Source organism: Rhipicephalus microplus, chromosome 5, assembly GCF_043290135.1.
Source record: "Rhipicephalus microplus isolate Deutch F79 chromosome 5, USDA_Rmic, whole genome shotgun sequence".
In the NCBI taxonomy this organism is placed as follows: Eukaryota; Metazoa; Arthropoda; class Arachnida; order Ixodida; family Ixodidae; genus Rhipicephalus; species Rhipicephalus microplus.
Window position 1 is genome coordinate 53,843,645 of NC_134704.1, and position 27,244 is coordinate 53,870,888.

The following is a 27,244-nucleotide window of genomic DNA, read 5'->3' on the forward strand; positions in this document are numbered from 1 at the left end:
GCCCGGCGTCCCTTTTTTCAGGTGGCTTAATTCTTCTCATGCGGCTTGTGTGCTCAGTTTTTTCTTTTCGTACTTCCATCTGAGTCTGCCATATAGCCTTTCTTTACGGGCGTGTCTTTTACTTCTTCTTCCTCTTTATTGCGGATGCGAGTGCTCAGCCGGCCGCAGCGCGCCGTATTCGTGCGCGTATTCGACGGCGCGAAGAAGATCTGTGCACAAGCATTGCGCCGCCGCGTGCTGAAAACGGAGGTCACTGGGGCGCCTGCTGCTGATTCCGTTTTCGCTCCCAGAACGCATTCCGCCTGATGCACCCACTTACGGAGTACGCTACTTCTAACTTGTTTTATTTTCTGAAACGGCCGTCGACATTCTTTTTTTTTTCTTACCTCATGTATATAGACGGACTATGTGTTAACCGGAATAAGTGCGCCCCGCGTGAAATGTATCATCGTGGCCCACATTATCGCCTCGACGCGTTATCGAAAGGGACAGCTCATTTTCTGTTGGTTGTGCGTGCGGCCAACAGGTTTGACACTTGTCGTGTCTGTTAAAGTAACCATTTCACGTTTCCCTCTTATCGAGACGTCTAATGCGTTTGCTAGATGATTCTGGTTTCTTTTCCGAGCATCATCCTTCTTGTTCTTCTTTTATTTATTTCTTTTTTTGAATAACCGTTTAAAGCAGGAGTGCATTTGGAAGAAGCGTGAAGTCGTTGAAAGTGCGGTCCCGCTTTACTTGTCGAATTTGCATAAGTACGCTGCGTATTTTTTTTTACTTAACCGATAATCGCGTGCTCTGAAGTTAAGAATACAGCCCGCGTTGTTTTGCATTTTTGGTAGTGCATTGATTGCAGTTATACAGTTCACAGATACAAATTTTCGGCAGTGACGGGGTTCTCCGGCCATCGTGATTTGATTGATTTGTGGGGTTTAACGTCCCAAAACCACCATATGATTATGAGAGACGCCGTAGTGGAGGGCTCCGGAAATTTAGACCACCTGGGGTTCTTTAACGTGCGCCCAAATCTGAGCACACGGGCCTACAACATTTCCGCCTCCATCGGAAATGCAGCCGCCACAGCCGGGAATCGAACCCGCGACCTGCGGGTCAGCAGCCGAGTACCTTAGCCACTAGACCACCACGGCGGGGCCCATCGTGTCGTCGAGGGCGCGGCTTCGACTCTCGTACGTGCTGTCGCATTTCTAATAGGTGTATAATGCGAAAAAGAAAGTTCGTGCGCTCAGATTTAAGCACAAGTGGGTTGACGATTAATCCGCAGTTCGACTCTACGTGACGATTATGGTAGTTTGACTGTTTAAACACACAGAATATATGACCCCAGCCCCGCCGCGGTGGTCTAGTGGCTAAGGTTCTCGGCTGCTGACCCGCAGGTCGCGGGTTCGAATCCCGGCTGCGGTGGCTGCATTTCCGATGGAGGCGGAAATGTTGTAGGCCCGTGTACTCAGATTTGGGTGCACGTTAAAGAACCCGAGGTGGTCGAAATTTCCGGAGCCCTCCACTACGGCGTCTCTCATAATCACCAGTGGTTTTGGGACGTTAAACCCCACGTATCGATCAATCAATCAGAATATATGACCCCAATTATGAGAATACAATGTTAACTTGACGTTTCTCATAACGGTAAAGTAGAGACGGGTGTCTCATTGTTAAAGCTCGAATTGCCACAGGTGTAGACACGAGAACATTAAAAAATGAATTTCTACAAAAAAGAAAAGCAGTCGAGAGAGAGAGAGAGAGTCATGGTGATTGACTCTCATAAAAAAATATACTCATGCCATCAAATGGTCACGAGACTACAAGTCGCCAATCGATTTCTCGGTAGATGTTAACAAATATCAGCATAGCAGTAATCGGGTATTCTCTCCGTACGCAAACTGCACAGTTTGGTTTGAGCCGCACGCGTTCCTAATGCGCGCTTGCGTCGCGGTGACGTGCAGCCAAATCTACGCCGCCCTCGTTTATTACGGTGTGGCGGGTTGCGTGCTAATGAATGCGGTGGCACTTACGCACCAGAACCATGCGCGACATCGTTAGGAGGCACGCCGTATTCGTGGCGGGGTCTCCGTGTCACGTTTGACCACTTGCGGTGCGTTAACGAGGAATCTAAATCTAGGTACCCGGCTGTTCTTGCATTTGACCACCCATCGATATGCGGCGCCGGTGGGTTGCGAGAATCGAACCGTGTTTCAAGTGTAGCTCTTTTTGTAGTATCTATGTTAATTCTTTTTCACCCTCCTGCGTGTTCGATCTCGAGTATTTCCCCGTCTTCCATTCACGTATACTGTGCGACCGACACCTCAGTCAGCTCACTGCAAGCGGTCGTTCGCCCATCCTTCTTCACCGCGCAGAAGCGCGAGTAACTCGAATGCCTGCCGTACGAAGAAGGCGAAGTAGAAAGAAGTACACGCTTGTACACCAGTCGACGACTCGGGAGTCGGCTACGCGTTTAAAGCATGAATGCGCGCTTCAGACCACGTCTGCGCGACTCGGAGGTGGGAGACCCCGAGGCGACGTGTCTGGCGGTCACGTTCTTCTCGCGTACATAATTTTTTTCCTACTTCTGCCTCGTGCATTCGCCGCTCATTTAAACGTTCACAACGCTTCTCCTCCACTTCGTCTTCGCATTTCACCCCTGTCTCTGTCTTGTTTTGTCTCTCCTCCACTTCGTCTTCGCATTTGACCTCTCTTTCTCTTGCTCTGTGGCTTTCCCACTTTACCTGTCTATGGTGGCTAGCTGTCGTACTGTCGTGCAGCTGACGGACGTTAGCCTTACTTAACGGTGTCACTTTACGCAGTCGATATCGCCTGAATATTTCTTTCCATGTTGGCTGTTTGTGCGCGTTCGAATTGCGAAGTTCCTTACTCAACCTTGGCTGCAAAGGTGGTGCAAGAATGGCGGGAGGAGGGGGGGGGGGGGCAGCCGCCTCCTTGGATTCTTCGCCATAATGCTATTTTCCAAACACGCTCAAGCGCCGCCATCTTGGGCTGATAACGTCGCAGTTTAGTATTTGTATAAAATAAACAAACAGTGCAGCGCTGAACTGACACGCACGAAATCACTTTGCCGGCACGTTCAACGTTTCACGACGGCGATCATTTCATATTGTGACACAGGAAATCTACAAAAGAAACGCTTATCAGTCCGAGATGGCGACGCCCATGAGTCGAAAAGAAAATCACGTGATCTGATTCGTGTACTTTGCATTCGGAGTGTTAGCAGTATCGAGAGGCGACAGCTGAAACCTTTAAACGCAATTTCTTGAGAGGACCACCTTGTGCAGCGAACGTTTCAGCCAATCGCGTCCGTCATAAATGCTGACTTGACTTCTAAAGAGAGAGGCAAACTTTCGTTTGATATTTTTTCTTTATTGGTAAGATAAGTAGTAGCGAGAATATTCTGTTGCATGTGTAGAAAATGACCAGAGAATGAGTGTGATTGGTAAATTGATTTTTTGAAAGCCACTACCCTGCCGTGGTGGTCTAGTGGCTAAGGTACTCGGCTGCTGACCCGCAGGTTGCGGAATCGAATCCCGGCTGCGGCGACTGCATTTCCGATGGAGGCGCAAATGTTGTGGGCCCGTGTGTTCATATTCGGGCGCACGTTAAAGAACCCCAGGGGGTTGAAATTTCCGGAGCTCTCCACTACGGCGTTTCTCATAATCATGTGGTCATTTTGGGACATTAAACCCAACATATCAATCAATCAATTTTGAAAGCAACTGATTTTATCTTGGCTACGACTCCGTCGCATATCGATGTAAGCGAAGTGCTGGATACCCGTAGTGCGCGATACCAGTGCACGTCAAAAAGCACCAGATGGTCGAAATTCACGGAGCTCTCCAGAACGACGCGCTTTGTAATGATATCGTGGTTTCGGCACGTAAGACACCACGAATTACTGTTATTTATTCACCAACATTATATCGTACTATTGCCTGTGAATACGTTATGGATGGAGAAGATGGCCAGTGCGTTACAGTCGCGCTCAGTATGAGTTGAAACACGCTGTCTAGGCGTGTTTCAACTCATACTGAGCGCTGCAACACTGCAATTTGCAGTGTTGACACTGGTCAACACTGCAAATCTCCACCTACACGAGAAAGAAAGGTTGGTGAATTAAACTATCTCGGCTCGAATCCCGGCTGTGGCGGCTGCATTTCCGATGGAGGCGGAAATGTTGTAGGCCCGTGTACTCAGATTTGGGTGCACGTTAAAGAACCCCAGGTGGTCAAAATTTCCGGAGCCCTCCACTACGGCGTCTCTCATAATCATATGGTCGTTTTGGGACGTTAAACCCCACAAATCAATCAATCAAGCTATCTCGGGTAGTCGTGGTGTTTGAACCAAGTGAATGGTTGTCTGTGTCATTGTTGAAGATTGAGGCCACTTTAACGACATACGCCGTGTTGAAAGTCATATTGAACTCGAATGTACGTAGCGTAAGGAGTCGAAACTTGGCGGGAGTTACGCCACTTTTGATAACCGTCGGCACGCACGAGAGACGCCTCGGCTTTCCTGCAACGCCCCGTTGTTTTATATATTGCATACGCAGCATAATGCGCAGACGCAGTCGTACGGGCGATTCGGCGATGGCGACGTCCTCTTATCGGAGCTGCTCACCCGAACCTTGCGCGCGCCGGATTGTGGATCTCTCCTGTCGAGTTGCCTGCCTGCTCCGATCCTGTCAGCGTTTCTTGCGTTCGGGAAGGAGGCTCGCCGGTGCCGGGGTTGCCCCCGCGTTTCGCATCACTGGACTGCTTGCTTCTCTGCGCGCACGGGCCCTGCGCGTTGGGCCGTGCAATGCGTGGGCGAGTTGCTGCGCCCGGCTATACGTGCTTTTCGATATTCCTCCCTCCGACGTTTACCCTCCTGTCTGCGATGTCTCTGCTTTCTTGGCGCTCGACTGGCTGACTGGTCGCTCCTGCTAAAGCGTTCTCTCTCTCTCTCTCTCTCTCTCTCTCTCTCTCTCTCTCTCTCTCTCTCTCTCTCTCTCTCTCTCTCTCTCTCTCTCTCTCTCTCTCTCTCTCTCTCTCCTTCTGTCTATCACACACACGCATGCACGCACATGCATGCTTATTCTATCTTGCACATGAACTCACTCACATTTGCACACACAAACAGAATGTCTGACATACGCACATGCATGCACGTGCACTCTTCCTCTCGCACACGTACACACGTTCCGAACAAATACATTTCCTCTTGCACAAGCAAGCCCACTGTCTTTCTCTCTCCCTTTCTTTTTCTCTCTCTCTCTTTCTCTCTCTCACACACATATCACCTCGCTGTCCCTGTCCTCGAATCTCCAAGGAACGCAGCCTTCGATAACCTGGATATCGCGCGATCTCCCTCCCCCTCCCGCCACCACTGAACCGTCGAAAAGCGTCTGCCGTTCTCATAACGGGATTCGGGGCTCTTGACAGAACAGAACGAAGAAACGAGAGAGAGGGATGGAGGGTGATGACGCGTGCAACGTAGCGGTCTTCATGTTTCTTTGGACGGAACGACGCGAGTCGTGAGTTCACTCACCTTTTCACTTTCTTTTTTTTTTCTTTAAAGTTGACTGAAGTCCGCGCTGACCGTGACAGGGGGCTGAAAGGGTCATTGCCAGGCGCTGGTCCGGAGAGTTCGTACTTTGTTTTTTGCTTCGCGCTCTCGGTACATCCTCCCGCCTCTTTTTTTTTTTTTTTTTTATGCGTGTTGCGCCTGTTTCCTACGTTTCGATATATATATATATATATATATATATATATATATATATATATATATATATATATATATATATATATATATATATATATATATATATATATATATATATACGCAAACCTTGTCGCGTGCGCGTGCTTTCTTGCTCCTTTTTCTATTCTTCTTCTTCGACGTATAAATGTCTGACGCGATCCTCTTGGGCTGACGTTGAACTCTTATCGATAGAAACAAGGCGTCCCGACAGGAACACGCGAGAAAAAAATAATAAACGGACATGAGCTAAGCAGACTTTTTTTGTTTCTCTCTTGTGTCGTATGGCTATCGCTGTGGTAACGTGGTTACGGGGCTCCGCTGCTGACCCGAAGGTGGCGGGTGCGATCCCGGCGCGCAGGAGCAGCATTTTTGTAGAGGCGATGTGCTATATGCACACTGCTTCTATAGAAATTCGCGCGTGTGTTACTTAGGTTAAAAGACCCCAGGTTGTCCGAAACCCGCCACAGCAACGTGCATCGTAATTGTGGTCAGTCATAACTATCGTTAATTTATTGCCTTTACCTTGCACGACACCCCGATTAGCTGGATATTGGGCGCCTATAGACGAAACCTGCGTATCTTTTGTGACAGTTAGAAACGCATTCCTTTGCATGCTTTTCCCCACACGCATAGCTCATATCCCCTGCATAGCCCTTGTATAGTCCCTGTATAGCCCCTGCAATAACCCCCGCATAGCGCGAGAGGCACACAGCGGGTCGGGCAGTTTTAGGTTATCGCATCAGATTAGACGGAGTGACATGTATAAGGGAGGAAATGCAAATGGGGATCGGCCCGTTTTCCTTCCTTTTTCTTTTTGTTTTTAGAGGCTGTTCGCTTTATAAATGGGTACGCCTGTAACCCTCGAGGCTTCCGTGTAATGTGGCAATGAGACAGCTTCCACGTGGCGGCGGCCTACGGTGTAGTAAATATTTGGGGCAGTAAGTCGCGTCTTAATTCACGCGTGCGAGTCACTAGCGGCTGCCGCTCGAGGAAGAATGCATGTAGACTGTTTCGAGGGTCCGCCTCGGTGGAACAGTGGCTGCGGTGCTCACCTGCTGGCCCTAAGGTTTCAGGTTTGATCCCGACCACGGCGGTTGCATTTCGGTGGTGTCGAAGTGGTAAAGGTCCGTGTATACTGTGCGATTTCAGTGCACGTTAAGGAACACCAGATAGTCGAAATTTCCGGAGCCTTCCCCTGTGGCGTCTCTCATAATCATGCTGTAGTTTTTGGGCGTAAAACACTACATATTTTAATTGGACTGCTTTGCGGACGCGTTCAAGTACCGCCACCTTGGGCTTATTGACAACGTTGCCCTTTCCCCCATTCCAAGTGTAGGGTTAGCCAACCGAGCCAAGCTTGGTTAACCTCCCTGCCTTTCTTCTCTGTTTATCTCTCCATCTCTCTGTCTTGCTTCATTCGTAGGCGTAACGGATGGGTAACGTTGCTACTTTGTGCGCGTATCGGGCTGATAACGTTGCTGTCTTGTACGCGTGTCGGGTTGTGATAGCGTTGCTGTTTTCTATGCGTATCCGGCTGACAACGTTGCTGTTTTGTACGCGCATCACGTAAACAAAGAGCACTACGGCGAACTCTCACGCAGGAGAACGTTTGGGGACCTTGACAGTTTCGCGTTACGTCATACGAAACTGAGAAAACATTCGCTAATCATCCAGATACGGATTGCAAGGCCCACCAATATAAAATATATAGTGGTGCATACTTACGTTTTCTCATTTTCGCCGTGTTAGTGAACTTTTGAGTGGAAGGGATAAACAGGGGGAGGAAGATAGTTGAATAGGAGGAGGTTAACCGACAAGATCACCGTTGATTGATTTGGTATCGTGGTTTTGGGACGTCAAACCTCCGATATTATTGCGAGTGACGCCTTAGTAGATGGCTGCGGAAATTTTGACCATCCGGTGTTCCTTAACGTGCGCTGACATCGCACGTATACGGTGCGTGGGCTTCTACCGGTCCGCCTCCATAAAAATGCGACCGCCGCTCCCGGGATCGAACTCGCGATCTTCGAGTCAGCAGCCGAGTACTTTAGTCACTGTTCAACCGAGGCGGACACATAATCACAGTTTTGCTACCCTACATCTACTTGGTAAGGTGCAGTGGTGCGTAACGAGTGAAAGTGAACACACAGACACACGCACGCACAAACACACTCATATGAATTATGGGTTATTTCAATAATTATCTACATACACCGTACATTCTCGCCTGTAACCCGCGAAGTAAAACAAAAAATTCGGGGCCAGAGTCGTCGTGCGAATTTCAGTTTTGAAATGTGGCTTCGCGACAATACTTCGCAGGTTTTCAAGAAAGATACTGGTGAAAGCAATGACTAAGCTAGGATTCGTGAGACCGAGATAGTGATGCATCTTATTGAAACCTCGCTAAAAGGCATTCTGTTTTTTTTTTTTTTGCGTCGAGGGAAAGAGGGGTGAGGCTTTAAAAATAGCTAATTTAACGTGTCTTATGACAGCGCAGAATTAACTTGCATGGTCGACTTGTGCCTTTATTACGCGAGCAGACCACGACACCTTTTATTGTCGTGATATCCGAAACCACCTGTTTTTCTTCGCCGCGACTTCACTTCCCCCTCAGGGTCTACGTCACGAGTATGAAATTACGATATAGTCGTCCTGGTATTCGAGCAATTACGTGCGGTAATGATTCGTGCGCTGCTCCAATACCCGTTCGCGACGATATAGTTATGTGTACACGTGCGCAATATATCCCTACGTGAGCTGGTCATTTTCTTCATTTAATGGCGGACTCATATGGTGTTTAGAACTTTATTGTAAATATATGTACATGTATCAGAGATTTATGGCATGAGTACGAGTCTAAGGGCATCGATATATTCGGGCACCTAACCAGGTGTTCTTGTAGTTGACTATATAGGGACTTTCCAACGTACAATTAACGATAGTTATAGCGCGAGAACAAAACGACGACACAGAGACAAGAAGGACAAGAAGGTGTCGTCGTTTTGTTCTCGCGCTACGACTATCGTCATGCCATACTAACGAGCCCAAGCTGCCACACTTATAAGGTACAATTAACATCGGTGAACGACTCGCGAAAGCTGCAGTCTTCTGTTGTTTTTCCTCCTTCTGTTTTATGTGTTCTAACTCTTTTCCTTGTTGCGACTAATTGGTAGCCGAGAAGAGCTTTAGAGCCTCTTAGTGAAGAGGAAATTACCATTGCGCCGCATTGATGGTCCGGAGTCAGACTCCTTTTGCTTTGTTATTTTCTTAACTGCTTGCTGCACACACTCCACGGATGGCCCATAGATTCGCGCGAGTGAGCTCGACAGCAAACTACCGCAACGTCTGCCACCAGGGACCGTGCTTTGCACAATTGAGCCTTCGGCTGTTAGCTGCCCGGGTGGTCCCTTCTGTGCATGTTACACTCGTTTCAGCCGCTTAAGCTTTTGTTTTTTGTTGTATTTTTTCTTCCGAAGACTTACATCTATTGATGTTAAGGTCTTGCACAAGTTACAGGCGTTCGTCTTTTATCGACCAACGTTTAAATTGCCCTCTCTTGTCGTATAAATGAGCCTAGACATCTTTTATTTGGGATTTTCCAAGCAGCTGTCTTTTTCTTCTGCACATGACGCAACTGAGATGATGCTCTGCCTTTTGCCTTCTTGTGAGTATATGCACTGTTGGTGATGCCCGCGGGCAGTGTTCGGTTTCGGTAGCGCGTGCTATAGGTATTTATAGGAGGCTTACAACTGAGGCCACTTTTTGACCGTAATTTGTTCTTTCTATAGTCAACCGTTTTCTCAAATTTTTTGCTGTGTCATTACCAAGCAGTGAGGGAGGGAGGGGGAAGGGGTGCTTCGCAGACAGAAAATAGAATAAGCCAGTGGGCAATAATTCTTAACTATAATCAATGGATATTTATAAAGTTATCAATAACTAAACCAATTCTTTTCTATAGTCAGTATACAGTATATAATCGTGCGACGTTTCCTGGTTCGGTCGGTAGATGAGGTAGAGTGCCAGCTAGAAGCCATTTTAGACGCGAAGCAGCTATTTGCCTATAGCCTGTTTAACTCTGTCCCGTAAGTCCGTACGAACCCCTTCACTGCAGGTGTTGGAGCGATGCCAAGTTGGTCAAGTCGCAGCTGCGCGTTTACGTCACTCTTTCCTTCACCCGCAGTAGCTGCTGGCCCCTCCTCCCGCTCGCAACGCAGTTCTCGCTCGCTTCACCTTGCCCGTGCGGCGGCTGTGTACGCGTAACTAAATCTAACTACTCAAGAGGATTGTAGGCCTGGACACAATTGCATTAATGAACTTAAGCTGATGGCGCCTAATTACAATTGACGTTAACCCAACGTGATGGCTGTATCGTAAAATTGCATAAGTAATGTTTATGAAATTGGAAAGTCAGCACTGCAACCACAATTGGCGTTTCACAAACATTACAGCCTATTTGAAAGGCAGTTCATAGACCTGGCGTGGCTCTGTGGTAGAATACTTGACTGCCACGCGGAAGGCTTTATAGGGTTCGATTTTTGCTGGGACTGGGTCAACGCCGTGTGCACCGCTGCTGCTTTGCATCCCATAAGGGTCCCCATCGGGTAGGCGGTCCATTTTTGTGTGTGATGAATGCCTCGATGACCTCTCTTTCTGTACTCGTTGATGCTTTAGAAAGGAAATAGGAGGAGAATTAAACTTTATTACAAGAAACCAGCAGGTTTAGGTGGCCGGGCCTAGGCCTTCCACGATGGGACGCCAAGGGCTTAACGCCGCCTCACGGGCGTGCTGGTTCGCTAAGGTTTGGTCGTCGAGAGCGGGGCTCCGCAGAGCCTCAAAGAGCTTCGACGAAAGGGTCGTGGTGTTAGTGTGTCTGTACTGTGCGGGGCACTCCCACAGCATAATCGGAAGCGTAGCTATGTAGTTGTTGGTGTTGTTTTGCTGAATAAAACGGTTCGTGCTGTCACAGTTCTTGCCAGTGTGAGAGGAAATTACTGCCCGTTTTTACTTTGTATAATAACCGTGTGTTGAAAAAAAGCCGTTGAACAGGGAAAGTCGCCGATGCCTACGACTCCACACACAGAGTTGTTTTCGTCAAGTCAGTGACTTGCCGTTTTTCAACGCCAATCAGTGAATTCTCATCTGTTCAAGCCTCTATCATTTTTTCAAATTCTGTCTTGTTTAAGTTATCATCCTTGCTTGGCCATAATAAAGAACAGTGCCGTCGAAGGTAATCGAGGTTAAGTAAATGCTGTCGATGGTAAATAAGCTGGGGTGTGTGTATGAAAACTATAAACCGAAGGCCCTTTCTCCTTTTCTTGAATAACAAACTTGCTTCCTCACCGCAGTGTAGGCGTGTGTAGTGCAGTGAAGTATACAAATCGCCGTCGTGTTAGTCGTGCAGTGAAGCGTACCACTTCTGCTTCATATCTGTAATAATCAGTCACCCCGTTGTACCATACTATACTTCAATCATCTCAACGTGTAACGCATCCGAGCACGATTGTACTATAGATGGATGGATAGATAGATGGCGAAACTTTATGAAGAGTACTGGGAGACGCGATTAGAGCGCAGCGGGATTGTCCCCCTTGGGACGAGCCTGACCGCTGCATTGTGGGCTCTCTCTGAACGGCCCGAGGCTATTTCCTTTTTTGGGGCTTCTGATGGTGGAGCACCACTTGGTCGGGTTGGCTTGCTCGCTGCCCAGTGACGAGGGGCGTCGCCAGAACATATGCTCTAAGTTAGCTACTTCCCCACAACGGGGGCACGAGCCGCTAGTGTAAGTATCCGGCTAAATTTTATGGATAAAGCGAAATTTCGATATGGATCTGTCTGTAGTTGTATACTATAATTCTTTCCCAAGTTTTGAGTTTGCCGCGTTCACTTGAATCCGCGACATGATGAGTTAATTTCACTTACTTCATGAGGTATTGTTCGGCTGAAGTGTTATTAAAAGGAAATAATAATACGAGAAATGTGAAGTCCTCTGATAACATTGCTCCTAATTTCAAGCATTTTTATGTTTTAAGAGCCTGTACGTAACATTTGTCAGTAGTTATTCTGCATTTCACAACCCTGACAAATTATCCTCATATACAATGTACGTACGTGGATCACTGTTAATTAGCGCCACCAATACGGTTATTATGTATACAGCTATTCTTGGGCACATGATTTAGAAAAGATGTTGAGTGGGAAGAAGTCTGGCGCACCGCTCTCGCTTTGCGCTGAACACCCCCCCCCCCTTTTTTTTTTTGATAGCTGCCTATTGGGAGCCCAGCCAATCATCATTGTAAACACATCGTGACCGAACGGCCGCATCCTGCAAACTGCCGTTTAAAGCAGAGGTAACACAAGCGCCATCTTTAGCTCAGCGCTTCGGCGCCCGTCCCTGGGGTTCTGCGCCTAAACTGTCCTCATGATCCGTTCAGGCTACATCCCGGAGGTCCGTACACCGCGTGAAACATGCATGCGTGCTCGTCTGCGCCACGCAAGCAATTGTATGTCTAGACGTCGTTGCAGTTCCGTAGTTACGTGTGCAAGTGGGTGACCCTGTTCCAACCGAAAGTTTCCCGTGCTCGGTGCGAAGGCGTCGCATTGATCGCGGCGCTCCCTCGTGGAGAGTGGGCGAGTGAACGCTGCTAGGGACAGACGCGCGCGCTCTACGGCGTTCCGGCATCATCATCTGCTGCCCGCGCCGCGGTAATTGTGCGATGGAAGTCGCCGGTAATTATGCGCCGAAAACTTGGCTGGACAACGAGGGATCGCGCCGACACAGGGCGAATCGCGGTGGCTTTTGTAGTTCCGCTCTCTCTCTCTCTCTCTCTCTCTCTCTCTCTCTCTCTCTCTTTCTTTCTCTCGCATACGTACGAGAATCAGTTCGGTAGTACGACTCCTTAACCCGCTAATTCGGTGCAGCCTTACGAATGCTGCCCATAAGAGCTGGAATCGAATGAACCGCTGGGGTGGCGCTCGGAGCGACGGTGGATCGCGACTTTTATCGTCGCAGTGGTCGTGGGCATAGCTGTATCGCGAACTGATTTCGATCTCGTGAAACCTATATATAAGCCTTAGATTACGGTCATATTGCTTTCGCTGTTCGGTTGTCCCAACCTGACCGCACTTACATGCAGTTCAGTATGTTCAGTCGATTCAGCGTCATCAAATGAGGGGCGCTACTTACGTTGCTGTTTTAAGTTCCAAAAACATTTAGCATTGGTATGAACGATCGCGATTTCCCACTGATGAGCACTTAGCAGTTTCTAAAGAGAGAAAAAGGCATTCCGCGTTTCAATACATTCAAAACAAGAACAACTACACACGGGATGGTGATAGCACGGGACTTCGTATCGTTCTATCCCGAGTCTAGCGATGTTTATCCACGATGAAATGATCTAGCAGTCAAGCCATTAAGCCTCACTTCTGTGACGGTTGTGGCAACCGTCATGTGTGAAAGCGAGAGTGTGAATGGTATAGTGTATTTCTCTAGACGTCAGTGTCATTTGACTAACGTTAAACTGTCGGCCGACCCCAGTGTTCCTTTGTGACATACTATGCATGCGCCGTATGGCACCCATCGCTTCAGTAGCGAGCACATCGGTGGTGCTTACTTAGTGAGAAAGTCGCTATATTTAACGTCTTTTTAGTCGTGTTAGTGACGATTCTACCTCTTAGGAGTCTTAGCGACCTTTTGAGAGGGGGGGGGGGGGAGGGGGCTTTGAAAATTTCAGGTAGAGTGTTCTAAAACTGACTTAGAAAAGAAGGAAACTGTGACAATGGTGGAATGCTCGGAACGAGCTTCAATATTTAGACTAAAACATACAGTACCAAGCTGCTTGTGGAGCCGCGATCACTATAGCGTGCGATGTGGCCGTTCCGAGCGCTCCTTCTGTTCCAGTTAGTTTATTAAATCGGATCAGTTGAACGATTCACGGTTCACCGCAAAACAGGTAGACTACAGTTGCTCACCGGTTCGCAGTGGCGTATAGCCAAAAAGAAGCAGCGCACCTGCAGCTTCATTCGCCACAACAGATATTGATTTGAAATATTGTTTGAATAAAAAAAATAACCTCCCCACGTGCTCTGTCAAATCAAAAACTAAAGACTCGGGAAAAAATTACCATTATCATCACCGTTTAACGACTTTGCCTAAATCGGCGGCTTTTCAGAAGCGTCATGGTGGTCTTGCAAAAAAAAAAAAAAAAACGTTAACACTACTGGAGCGTATGAGTAGTATGCAGCGATATTCGCGCTTTTTCTTGTTTTTCTTTTTTTCTCCTCTTTACTGCTCTGTACATGTATGTGCTTTGTTTATATGACATTGTTTGTAGTGTCACCCTTATTTCGTTTCATACTAACAATGTTGCTTTCCTTTTTTTAATTATATTTTCACCCTTCTTTCCCCCCCCCCCTGCTGGGGCCCTATACTCTGTTCTGCGCTATACGTCGTAAATTAAAACTATTTGTATTTTTCTCCTTACATTGTATATACTTTCTACATTTTACTGTTTTTGACCGTCGCCACTTCAGGCCTTACTGCACGGTATTCGCGACGCAAGGTGCACGCTCCGTTAATGGGCGAGGTCACGTGACCGAGTGGCCGGCGGACCCACGGCTCCGCGCACATTTGTGGGCGGTCCGCGATGCCGCAGCTTAGGACGATGCATTCGCGGCATGCGTCGGATGCTATAAAAATGGCCTACATACGCCCATCACACGTGGCTGCATGCGTTGGACGCCTCGTATGTATACAGCACCCTCGCATCCTCGCATTCGCCGTGACTTCCCCCATTCTCCATATCTCCTAATCTAACCGCTTAGTCGTGCAGGGCATGTATGGTATAGTAAACCGCTGCACCACATTTATCGAAACCTGTCCTTGGGTACAACTTTAGAATGGCAGCGGCGTCTTCCCCCTTCAAGGTGGATGAACACGAGCCGGATGAATACGAATATAGAAGAATTTTAACCACTGGGGGGCTCTTAAAGAGACGCCAAAATAATACGAGTTGCTTTAGGTTGATGAAGTACACACTGAGAACTAGAGTGTCGTTAATTTCACCGCCATAGGCTTCTTATATGGCGACAATATCACGGTCAGTGTCATTTTGTTTAATTTTCGTGCTCAAAATTTATACCGACCGTGATGTCACCGATTTCAGAGCGTACTTATCATAATCTGACGACATGGGCTCATAAAAATTTCTTGCAGCTTGGTATGTTCTGTATAGCGAAGCCCTGACACGCTGAAATGAGATGCATTTTATGTTTAGTTATTGGTAACTGCGTATAGACCTGGAAAACGCCGTCAAAATATATATGGTGTTGGTTCGAGCTTTTCAATGTGGTGTCACCGCCGGCAATTTCTTTTTGTGTGTGTGTTTTGTTTTGTTTACCAATGCCTTTTTTTTTTGGAGAGCGCTGCAGTTATTAAAAAAATTGCGCAAAAGTAAATTACTAAATTGAGCAACATCGTTTTAGAGGCGAAGTTACTTACGGCCTGGCCTTCTTGGCGTCCGTCACGATAAAAAAAAACGTAAACAGAAACTGAACACCTGTGCAAATAAAACGGGAACATATATGTTAAAACATGACTTCAATTATGTGTACAACAGTCAAGTATATGACAGCACAATACATTATCACCTATGCGGTGCACCTGTCTGCCCGTGTGTCCGTCTGTCTGTTCGTATACTTTGTCGGCGACTTCAACGTGGGCATTATGGACCTTCTGGGTCGTCTTTCGCTTCGGAAATATTCGTTAGTTGTTTTCTTTTTGGTGTACCTTTATCATGTAGTTAAATAAGCTGGTGGTGTTGATTGCCGTCCCTATCCGGGAATCGAACCCGCGTCCTCGAGCACAGCAGCGGGTCACATCGCCCAATGTTAATGGCTAAGTTATCGGTTGCGAGGCCGTGGCCCGACATGTGTGAAAATGTAATAATCACGCAGTCTGAATCGTGTCTTTGGATTGATTGCACTGTCGATGGAAGAGCGTGCGGCTGGCTATAGTTTCGTTAATTTCGGGTGCTCTATAATTGATAACGTACGCACACCTTAAAGGGTTTTACGTACGACGCGTCGCCTATCGGTTCTAGGTTTTGAGTAATTGGCAACTTAGTAGTGAGAACAACAACAAAAAAGTAATAACGTAGTGTCTTTTGTGTATTCGCTGAAAGCGACTCGAAGGCGAGAAACTCGTCTTCTTTTTTTACGTTCATTAGTTATACAATTAATAGGTGACTGTTTTCATCTAATTATTCATTTCATGGTCAATCCACCAGTGTGGGCGTAAGCCATACATATAGGCCATGATCATCATCATCATCGTCATCATTCCGTTATATAATGTACGGATCCTACCCGCTGAGGCGTGCTCGCGCGTATACAACCGCTAAAATGTTCATGAATAAATCTTCATCAATTGAGCGGCTGACAGTGAGAATTCATACCTCGCTTTTTGTTTTCCTACATTCATAATTAGACAAAACCATTAGATCGTTATAAAATAAAAAAACGAGCCCTAAGCAGTTCCCGTTTTCCATTTTGGATAAATAACAATTATCTCCAAAGGTAGTTTTCGTGGACAACCCGAAGGTACACATAATCTGGTATTATATAGTGGCCCAGCCTGTGACACTACGTGTTACTCACATAGTCACGTTGTCTTCATGTTATCTCATTGCCTCCGTATGAACTACGTGCATTTGCGTCTGCGTCGTCTTCATGTGTACAGCAGTGCTGTTGTGTAACTTGTAGCGCGTCCGTGATCTGTGCCTCAAATAGCAGTGTGCATACGCGTGCGTGCGCGTCTGTGTATGCGTGCGGGTACGCGCGCGCATATTTTTCTGGTTTTGCAATCTCGCCTGTTGCACACAGACGCGACTGTTCTATTTCCTATACAGATAGGTCATTCGATTGATGCCCTTGACCTCACAGCAGCGCGCGCACGTTTTGTATCATATTTTATTGAAAGGGAAAACAAACGAAGGAGTTGTTGTCACCGTTGCTTGGTGATGGCTACCCCTTACAACTTCATAGTTACAAATAAAAAAGTAGACAAAAGAAACAAAATGACATATATAAATATATACAGTCCTACATAGATGAGTGCAAACGTTTTGATATGGGCAGAACAAACACGTAGCCGCCATGCTCACTTTTAACTATAGTCCGCTCAGTATATATAGTCACAGATCTTTGTTTCCGCGCGCGCGCACGTGTTTTACTTCGCATACCGTTGCATTTGGCGCACACGTGAACCACGCGCTTTTATACGGGAACGCCCGCGGGGTATTATTCAGCAGAAGGTTTGACAGCTTACAACAGCAGGTGAATTATTATTGCTCGGTAAAATTCCGCATTGCTAAAACGTGACGCTATTCGTGTGCTGTATACGTGTATATATACGCGTGCTTCTATGGGTGGCAACAGAGCAAGTCAGTTGCTATGAGCCAAAATTTTTTAAACGCCGAGTCGCGCTCCTTTCTCTAGAATATTTCATATTTGCGCGAATGCAAGCGTTCCTGTAAAATCGAGGGCGCGCGTGCAGGGGAATTCCGCGATTCTTCGTTATACCGAAGCTCTGAGCGAGAGACCCAGCAGCGTGAGGACGCAATGTGAGGGCGCCCCGCCGCGGTGGTCTAGTGGCTAAGGTACTCGGCTATACTGACCCGCAGGTCGCGGAATCGAATCCCGGCTGCAGCGGCTGCATTTCCGATGGAGGCGGAAATGTTGTAGGCCCGTGTGCTCAGATTTGGGTGCACGTTAAAGAACCCCAGGTGGTCGAAATTTCCGGAGCCCTCTGCTATACGGTGTCTCTCATAATCATATGGTGGTTTTGGGACACAAAACCCCACATATCAATCAGTATCAATCAATGTGAGTGCGTTCATAGCACCTTTTTTAAAAGCAACGGAGCCTTCAGCAATCGTGTGTTCGCATCGGCGTTCTTGCGCGCGTTCTTGCGTGCGTTCTTGCGTGCGTCGAAAACGTTTCCTATGAATCATCCCCGTTTGCGGCTCGTCAACTGCTCGGTATATATACACATAATCGACATTCTCTCACTTCGATCGAGGCTTTGTAGGTGTATTAGGCGTTGCCACGCGTCGATGCATTTTTATCGAAAAACTCGCTGTGCTTGTTTAAAGCTCCCTGGGGTGCATTTCGATCGAGTTTGTATATACTCGTGAATATCTGCGCGGCTCGCTATTTTTAAAAAATTCAGCGCTGATGTAATGAGCCTATGTATATATAAGGGTCGTTACCGGATCAGCGTTAATAAAGACGTATATTTATTAGCCATTTGTCTTGAGTGTTCCTTCCGTAGTATACCAAACCAACAAAAAATAAGTTAGCCCCAAGATTCAATTATTCATTACAATATATATATATATATATATATATATATATATATATATATATATATATATATATATATATATATTGTAATGAAATAATGAATCTTAATAACGGACGCTCTGCTGGTAATGAAGAAGACGATGATGATCGGTGACTGTAGTAGTAGCTCGCGCACGCCGCTCGCCATTAGCCAGACCTGCCTGATAAAGCACATTTTGCCAAGCAGCGTCTGAACCTTTCTCGACGTACAACACCTCTATTTTAAGATATATATATATATATATATATATATATATATATATATATATATATATATATATATATATATATATATATATATATATATATATATATATATATATATATATATATATATATATATATATATGTGTGTGTGTGTGTGTGTGTGTGTGTGTGTGTGTGTGTGTGTGTGTGTGTGTGTGGAATAATTAAATAATATGAGATTTTACACTTCAGGCCACACGAAGGAATTAATCTCATGTTGTTATGGCATAAATTGTATGGGTAGTATTAAATATGTTAACATTCATTAGACGCATCGATTTTTTTGTTCTGTTTGTTGGGCGAAACCAGTTTGGAATTTGATGGACCTCTTTGTGCAAAGTCAATTGAAGACGTTCTTAAGGAGTTTTGTTTTAAGAGTGTGTGCTCGGATGTGAAGTATATATTTGTGTAATTGCGAGTTCATGGAGATCCGTTGCAGACGGTGCCGCTAAAGCTAGGCAATCGTCTCCGGGTCTGTTTGTTTCCTTTTTTTAAGTTTTTCACTTGCGCAACATTGTCTAGTTCTCAGAAAAACCAGTCGCCCATTAAGGGAGTCATGACAACCAATTTCCGTTCAGTCGGTGTTAAGTCGGTTAGTCCGGTGGTATTCACTGCCAATTTGGTGAAATTCGAGCGCATTTGGTTGATCACTTATACTTCAAAAAAAAAAAAAACAAGCATTTTTACAAGCATGCGAGTAGCATGAGAGTCAGTCGACACTATATAGTGCCCTCGCTATAGCCGTGGCGTAAGAATCCGCTTGCTTTGCGAACATCTGTATTCCTAGCAAGGATATTGTTTCGTGGTCAACTGCGCGTATACGATGGAGATAGTACAGTTTTCTTCAGCTAGACATTGAAAATTGAACCATTTGCTGTGGTTGATGCTTAGGTTGAAGCACACCACGTCACACCCGCCATGGCAACATGGCAGTTGCAGGTGGTGGGCGGGGTAGTGGTATTGATAGCCCGTGACTTCAAGGGTATACTTTAGAATAAAGTATTCTTTTGCAGTTATTTTTTTTTTGTATGTGCACAGGTACAATAGACCCTGTATTGCTATTTTGAGCTGAAAGCTACTATGTGGTGGTTGATCGTGTCATGTCTCATTTAAAGCTAACAAAGTTTTACCGCGCTTGAGGGCTTATCTGGTGCTCTAAATCCGGCCGGAGATTTGGACTTTGAACATCACTTATGCTATTGGTCACAGAAACGATCGTGAGGGAAAACTTAGGCTAGTCCCGCATTATTAGGGACCACAATAACTGTTAACTGTTAATAGGGACCACATTAACTGTTAATAGCTCTCCACAGTTCTGTGCTATTTTACTACTTCAATTTGCCTTTGTATAATTGATAACACTGATAATGAAACGTGTTGCATTTGTCACGTAGAGTTCATTAATATTGTTTTTTGTCTTCACTTGCTTTTGACTATTTTCTTGTTATTTTTCAATAGTGAGTATTAACATTATGTTGTGTATTGATCGTATTTTTATTGTTAACCAAGATTATTCATTATTACTCACAAGTGCGTATACTATTGCTGTATTTTTTTGTAATTACCATATCCATGTAGCCATAGGAGGTCCCCCTGTCAGTTTCTCTGAAACTTTGGGACCTCCTGCTGTAATAACACTAACCATGTAACTCAACTGAACTATTTAATAAACTTGACATATGGTCAACAGAAAAGAGCACTTACGAACGAAAGGGTTTCACAGCTCCACCCACAACTCGGAGGTCATGTTTTTCCGGACTGTGCGCACCACTGATTGCGAAGCCAGAAAAACGTCGTGCCTGCCATGATTACACTGAGTCTTCTTGCTCGTCCCGAGCTCAGCTGTGTCCGTGCACTTCATCTGTACGTCTTCTTTCGTCCTGGTCACTCATCTAGATTTTTTTCTGCCAGCAGGCCGATTTCTGCAATGCCAAAGTGTTTATCACTCGCGTTACTCTACTTGTCAAGATAACGTCGGCGTAAAATGCGTCGAGAGCATTAGCTCAGAGAATTCTTCCAATTTGCCAGAAACTTGCGACTGTAATTAGTTAAACTGCACAGTACATATTGTTAGCGCGTTTGAGAATAGCCCGGTGATATAATATCACAGCTGCCTGCCGAAGCACCGCGAATAATGAACCTTCCCTTTGGTTTCGTGGTCCATAAACTTTCGGCGATGGCTGTACGTGTTCCGGTTCGTGCACGAAGCCGTCCCTTTCTTTGTATTCTAGATTCCACTCGCTGTTGTGCGCATTGTCCCTGTGCTCTATAAAGAACCGTTCCAGATGTAAAAGAGTTACACAACGAATATTGTCTAGGCTGACGTCAGGACCTCCCTCACATCCGCCCTTCTTTGTTTAAACCTATTCAATGTTCTCGTGCATATATACTTACAGAGCCTGTCGCTTCGAATGGGCGACGCGCCTTTTTTTTTCCACATTTTGCTCTCTGCAGTCATGATAGAATACCTGGTTTCAATCGCACGCTGCCGCGGGAACTATATTTAGTCAAGACGCGCTGACTTCGCCCTCTATGGAGCTTGCTTGCTTGTGTACATTCGCAGCACCTGCCCTAGCTATGCCCTTGTATTCATGTAGAGGTATCATTAGTACTGCCGGCAGTCAGTCGAACAGCCATCGGGTGGTTTGGGGGTACCACCCTGAAACGTTCTAATCTTTGTTTTTCTTTTGTACATATACGTGTTCTTTACGTCCACTCACGCGTACAAACACATGCCCGAGCATACGTATATAGATGTCGGCATGTTTGTTGCCATACACATCTGCGTTAACAGGGTTAGCCGCAAAGATGAAGAACATATACGTGTGCTTACAAGGGTTACCAGGAGGGAGAGGGGGGACCAAGCCTAATGCCCAACCTTTTTATTCCATTCTGATCATATGCGGACTTCAGTGGGAAAGCATCGGGCAAAGTCGAGTGTTCCGTGGGGGATCTCCGCCCTTGCCATCAGCCATGATGAGAGCCCAACGCACGCCTGTGGTTAACAAGTTCGCCAACTTCAATTCCTGCCAAGAAGCACGGAATCATTGCTTCATTGACTTCATATGTGGCGTGTTTTGACCGCTTACTCAAAAAGATATGACGCGTTTAGGCAGTATCGGGCATGGACTAGTGGCGAATCAGATGAGGACATTTCACCTGAGTTGATCGCATGACCTGTGTATTCGCGTTGTACCTCGTAAGCTGTACACCATCTTGCTCCCACTGCACCCCCACCCCTTTTTTTTTTTTCGGTTAATGTAAATGATGTATCTCGTTCCCTTCTTAGTGCGGCTCCGTTGACCACACTCATGGCGCGAAAAAAAATCGCTGTGTACTTGTGAAACGTGTGATTCCGAGACAACAAAGCTGGCAGTCTACGAACCGTATCCGAAAGCGTGGTGGTATATACACAACGCACAGTTAACTGTATCGTAAATCTCTGGTCTTGACAGTTCCGCCGTCCTGCGCGGACCGCGGCGAGAGAGCAGTGACGAAATTGCGACTTCATTTGAGCGCCTCTCTGGCTTGCCCATTTATTTTCTTTCTCAAATCGACTTGAAAGCGGGAACCATTAAGAGAGCCGTGTCGCAATGCAGCCACGTCGTGCTTATTTACTGCGCTTCGGCACAGAAGTGGGCGCGTCTCGCGAGTCAGAAGAGGGGCAGACAAATGAGTGTTTGGCGAGGCGCTTTTTTGGGGCGAGGGTGGACAGATCGCAGCCGCAGATGAAGCCATAGTCATCGTGTGCAGGCAGCACTTCATCTGTAATAGGTGGTAGGCGGGCATACGTGAACACAAGCGAGGGGGCCAGAAGAACACAAACGCTACCGTATGTCTTTGCATAAGCTATCTCTGCTATCTGTTGTTCTATAGGCTTCGCAAACACTGAGATCGTGCTAGTTTTGTTAAATTTATAGCTTATTAAAGGTACACTAAAAGCAAATATTAAGTCCAATTTGATTGCTGAGGTAGTGGTCCGCAAACATCGTAGTGCTACTTTTGTGCCAAAAAAGGGCTTATCTTGAAATAAATCTCGTTTTAGTGATCCACATCGGGTTAATCCACTTCAAATTACCCGCCTCAATTAGAACCTTTCACGTCACTGTTGCCGTACACAACGTTGCCCGCCCGGCTTCACTGCGCCGCCGCCGACACTATTAGCATCCCAGTGAAAGTAGTAGGAGCCGTAGCAGCAACAAAGGCCGTTGAATGAATGAATGAATGAATGAATGAATGAATGAATGAATGAATGAATGAATGAATCTTATTTAAAGTCCGGCAGTTTTTACCGGGCGAAGTAGTGGAAGAGGGGATTAACCCCTGTCCCTTCCCACTCTCCGTCGATTATGATGGCGGTGCCTCAGGTGACCGCTAAAAGTCCTTGCACCCGGGCGGCATCTTTAGCTTGCCGGACGGCCCAAAGCTGGTCGGCCAGCTCGTCGCTGGTGAGTGCCGCCTCCTAGCGGCATGAGAAATTTTCTGCTATGGGCTCCGAGGTAGCAGACGTGTTTGGTTCAACTAGGTCCCGTCATATAGCACGATATGCCCAGTTTGCGTAAAGCCCCCATACTTTGTAAAAGTACCGCCATGTGCTCTCCCCACGCCGCCTCCTCTCAGGTGCTTTGCTTTTTCTTTTCGCTTGCGACAGTGGCGCCTCCTGTAACGCGCCACGAGCTTGCAGTTTGCTTTCGAGTCGGCTAGAGGAAGTAAGCGGCGCAGATCTGAAGAATGTTGTACTTTTTCGAAGGTATAGGGGTTTTATGTTTGCAGGCGAAAACTGAACTTTTGAACCATTCGTGCCATTCGTCCTAGTCACGTCGGTGGTTCTTTTTTTTTTTCATGAATCAAACAGAAACGCACAAGTAGCATTTTATTACGCCTCCTTGTGACCGCAAATTTCTTTATTTAGTGCAGCTAGTTTGATTACTAGTGATTAAATATAGGTGGTAACTCTTACATGATCGCGATCATTTTGCGACTGTCCTACTTGCAGCGCGTGTGTTCTCATGCATTTGCATTAATTTCTGGGTGAGTAGGGCACCGCTATTGGTAATGTTGTCGTTTTAGACGTTTTCATACACTGAGCTTTTACTCTGGCATAAATTGTTATTTGACTTCGCTGTCCCTGTAAGGAGTGACTCCTGAAATACTGCTGCAGCTTCTGCAATGTCATTAATCATTCCCGGACCTTGCGTAATTGTGTCGTCTTTAATTACTACTTTCCTGTCACGAGAAACTCCAGCGCGTATGACATAACACACGCATATTTAACATAACACACACACACACACACACACACACACACACACACACACACACACACACACACACACACATAACACACATTGCGTAAGTATAGTCTGCGGGGACCTCCACCGACACTATTAGTTGACGTCAACTCCAGACCGTTCTTGGTGATGACTTCAGCGGACTCTGGGAGAAGAGAGTATAGTGGCATTTACGTTCTCAGATGCCACGTCTCGCGCTATTCGTAATTGCGAGGCTTCGCAATATCAGGTGACACGAACGGAATGCTCATCAGTGTTCGTTACTGCGGTTTCAAGAGCTTCTGTTATCTGTGCATTGTTTTATCTTCTGTATCGCCTAATGTTTCAATGACAGTAGTATTCTACGATTTCTCACGGATGATGGAAGAGAAAAAAAAGCGCAACAGCTCCCGACATGGTCTACAAGGACTGATCCCGCTTATCTTCGAAACGTATCGCTATTATAGGCTTGCATTTACTTGCAAAGAAATGGTGTTGGAAATCACGTATACCACAATGACCACTTTAAGGAATCTGGTAATACCAGATTCAAGAATGGCTAGGCGCTTTGGCCTCGACTTCCAAATAACGTAAACGGTCAGAGTTTGTAGCCGCTCGTGAGTCGATCCCATGATATATGTCGGCGAAGCCGTCTCAGGCATAGTTTGTATTTTGAAAGATGTGCGCTTGAACTCGCTGATTCTACCTTGAAATGAGGGCTTAACTAACTCCCTGTTCGAAATATGGTGAGGTAAAACGATGTATCCCTAGATATGGTCGTTGTATAACGCTTCTGTGAATTGTGGCTACATGTCGCGGAAATTAGCTCGCTGATTCGAGCCAAATACGGATGACCAACTGACGCACGCCAGTGCTCATCTTGTTTTCACTACGAGGCTCCATTTTCTCACTGCCTACTATTCTTCATACGAGTGTGATGAGCCATGCGGGGCGCTGACAAGCTGTCCTCTTCGCCGCCTTCACGAATTCGACCTATATATATGCATATGAGGATCCCACCCAGCTCGACAAAGTGCCGTGCAAAGCCTGCTCCTCAGCCTTATGACTACATATGCGTGTCGTCGACTTGATCGGTGCTGTCTGCTTCTATCATATCGGCTTTGCAGCATACATTGTCGTTTTTGTAGCGTTCTCTATTGAAGCAATGTTTCAGTTCTCCCTTCGCTCCCCCTCCTTTTTTTCCCCTCCGTTGCTCCTATCCCACATAGGTTGATTTGAAAAGGAAGCAAGCCTGGCTGTGGATGCGAAAATGAAAATTCTTTCAGAGGTGGGGGAAGAGGAACAGTTCCTGAAGTGCAACATCAGTAGTCCATGGCTCTTACTCTTGCCACAAGACCTGCGTGGCTCTTACAGTGAACTGTAAACAGAAGGACGTGCCCGGTTGACCGATGATTTTATAGAGCAGATAAGGCGCTCTTTTAAAGTTGATTATGAAGCACGCAAAGGATGATTTAATCGCTAGAAGGGTTCTCAAATGTCGGGCTATAATTCAAGGTATGTTCTGACCAGCTGTCCGTTCCTTCAATTTCCCTTTGTGTTTTATCCAGTGTGGAGGACGCTGAGAAACTTTGTAAGTGCCTATAAAAATGCAGAATGTAACGTGTGAAACGCGCACATTAATTTTGATCCAATCGAGTTATGTCTCCTTGGTCACGGCGTTGCCCTGGGGTACAAAGTGCGCCGAAATAATATTACGTAGCCGTATGCACAAATGCGAAGATTTCGTCATCAAGTGCTTTATGTAGCTGCAGGTGACTGATGGGATGAGAGACTTGATGATAGATAATTAACGATATTCACGTACTTCTTCTACGGTTACACCCGCATGCCTGTGTTTTGAAGGCCTGCGTTGCTAAAGCATACCAGGTCTTCAGTGATTGGTGTCTTCTATAGGCGTGATCGCCCTGGTGGTTACCTGGTCGTGATCGTGGACATGGTGAGGTGGGTCGGCGATTATACAGTGATTAGGCTGCATTAACAACAAAAAACAACAATAACACTAAAATGTATGCCTACAAGGAGCACACGTTGAGCCTCCTCATTCGCAATTTTTTATGGTTGATCTATAATTATTGATGATATCGAAAATATGCGTATCCCTTCACACACCTTCTTTGGCCTGCGGTGTCTTGTGCCTCTTAGTGATTTTTCTGTTCAAAAGCCTGCTACTGTGCTCAAGATAAATGAGGGAGTAGAATTCGAAAATTTTGATATTGTAGTATCGAAATGTCCAGTTCGATTTGATATTTGAATCGAAGAGTGCCTGCTTGAAAAAACGAGTATTGTTCGATAGTAGTGTACAAATATTTTCATGCATAAACTGCACCGACATAAACAATTGTCATTGTACGATATACAATTATTGGCACTTTCTTTGGATACTGCCTGTCAGTCGCTGACGCTTCATTTGTCGTTGAAGTGCGAACCTTAGGAACACCTGAATAGGACCTATTTTTTTAAATAAATGGTATTTATGATATGTTTCTGTGAGCGTTTTTATATGGCATCGGCTACCCTTTTGAGGCCTTATAAGAATCGTGAAAGTCCGAGCAATGAAACAAAACACAAAAGACCACCTTAGGGAGAATTCACGCATGTTAATTCATGTAGCTTCGCGAACAAAAGATACAGTCCTTTCACACAACACTGTATACTTCACTTAAAATGCAGTTGACACAAATACCGTACTGGTTGAAAATAATACAACACGTAATCTCCAGGCTCGTAACATCATCGAAAATTGCGAAGTCCAGTCGCAGGGGCACAAGAGCAGTCTACACGTGTGCCAAAACGTAAAACAAGACCTTGTTTTAATTAGTTGTACAAAATGGCCGCGTAGTACTTGAAGAGTGTTCGAAACCTATTGAAGATTCGATTCGGTTGCCAGAATCGTGCGATTCGGTCTCCGTTAAAGTTGGCAGTAGGAATGGTGTTCGTGGTTTCGTTTATCCGCTGCGTGTGCCACGCAACGTGTACCTGTATTCCCCGAAGTGGCCGACCTGTCTTGATCTGTGGCCTTCTCTTCCTGCGCAGACTGTCGTGAGGGGGGTGCGGAGTCCGGCCGCTCCAAGAAGGCATCGGGCGGCAGCGGAAGCGGCGGCGGTGGCACCGGCCTGGGCCGCCTCTTCCGCACGCTGGGCAGCAAGAAGGAGCGCTGCAAGACCTCCCCGCGCCATCTGGCCTCCAGGCTCAGGCCAGCCGCCATCGGAGCCACGTCGGCGGGCCGGCAGCCGGACGCCGCCGCGGCGCAGCTGCAATGGGCCGCGCCTCCGGAAGGTACGTACCTGGACCACCTAATCGAATAAAAAAAAAATCTACGTTTATCCACATTTGTGAAGACGAGAGACATGGACGTTTTAACAAACGCAAAATTTGACCGTCGGCGTCCCGGACAACACGACTGATGCAGCAAGTCGTTGCGCGATGACTTCAGCATTCGACGCCGTGCTGATATCACAGATTGTCAAAATGCGCGATGTCATTGAGAATTCGTCATTATTTCACAAAGCGTAACGTCACCGGATGACGTCATCACACGAAATCGT

General features: G+C 46.4%; 1 protein-coding gene across 5 annotated transcripts in view; it reads left to right on the forward strand.

The window, feature by feature from the left end:
- LOC119174539 (SAM and SH3 domain-containing protein 1) overlaps positions 1-27,244 on the forward strand; it is a 347,279-nt gene that overhangs the window by 186,901 nt on the left and 133,134 nt on the right. For all 5 annotated transcript variants that reach the window (XM_037425489.2, XM_075895480.1, XM_075895481.1 and 2 more), the window contains one exon: positions 26,733-26,975. In XM_037425489.2, coding sequence (XP_037281386.2) covers positions 26,733-26,975 — 243 coding nt within the window. The remainder of the gene's footprint in view (positions 1-26,732; positions 26,976-27,244) is intronic.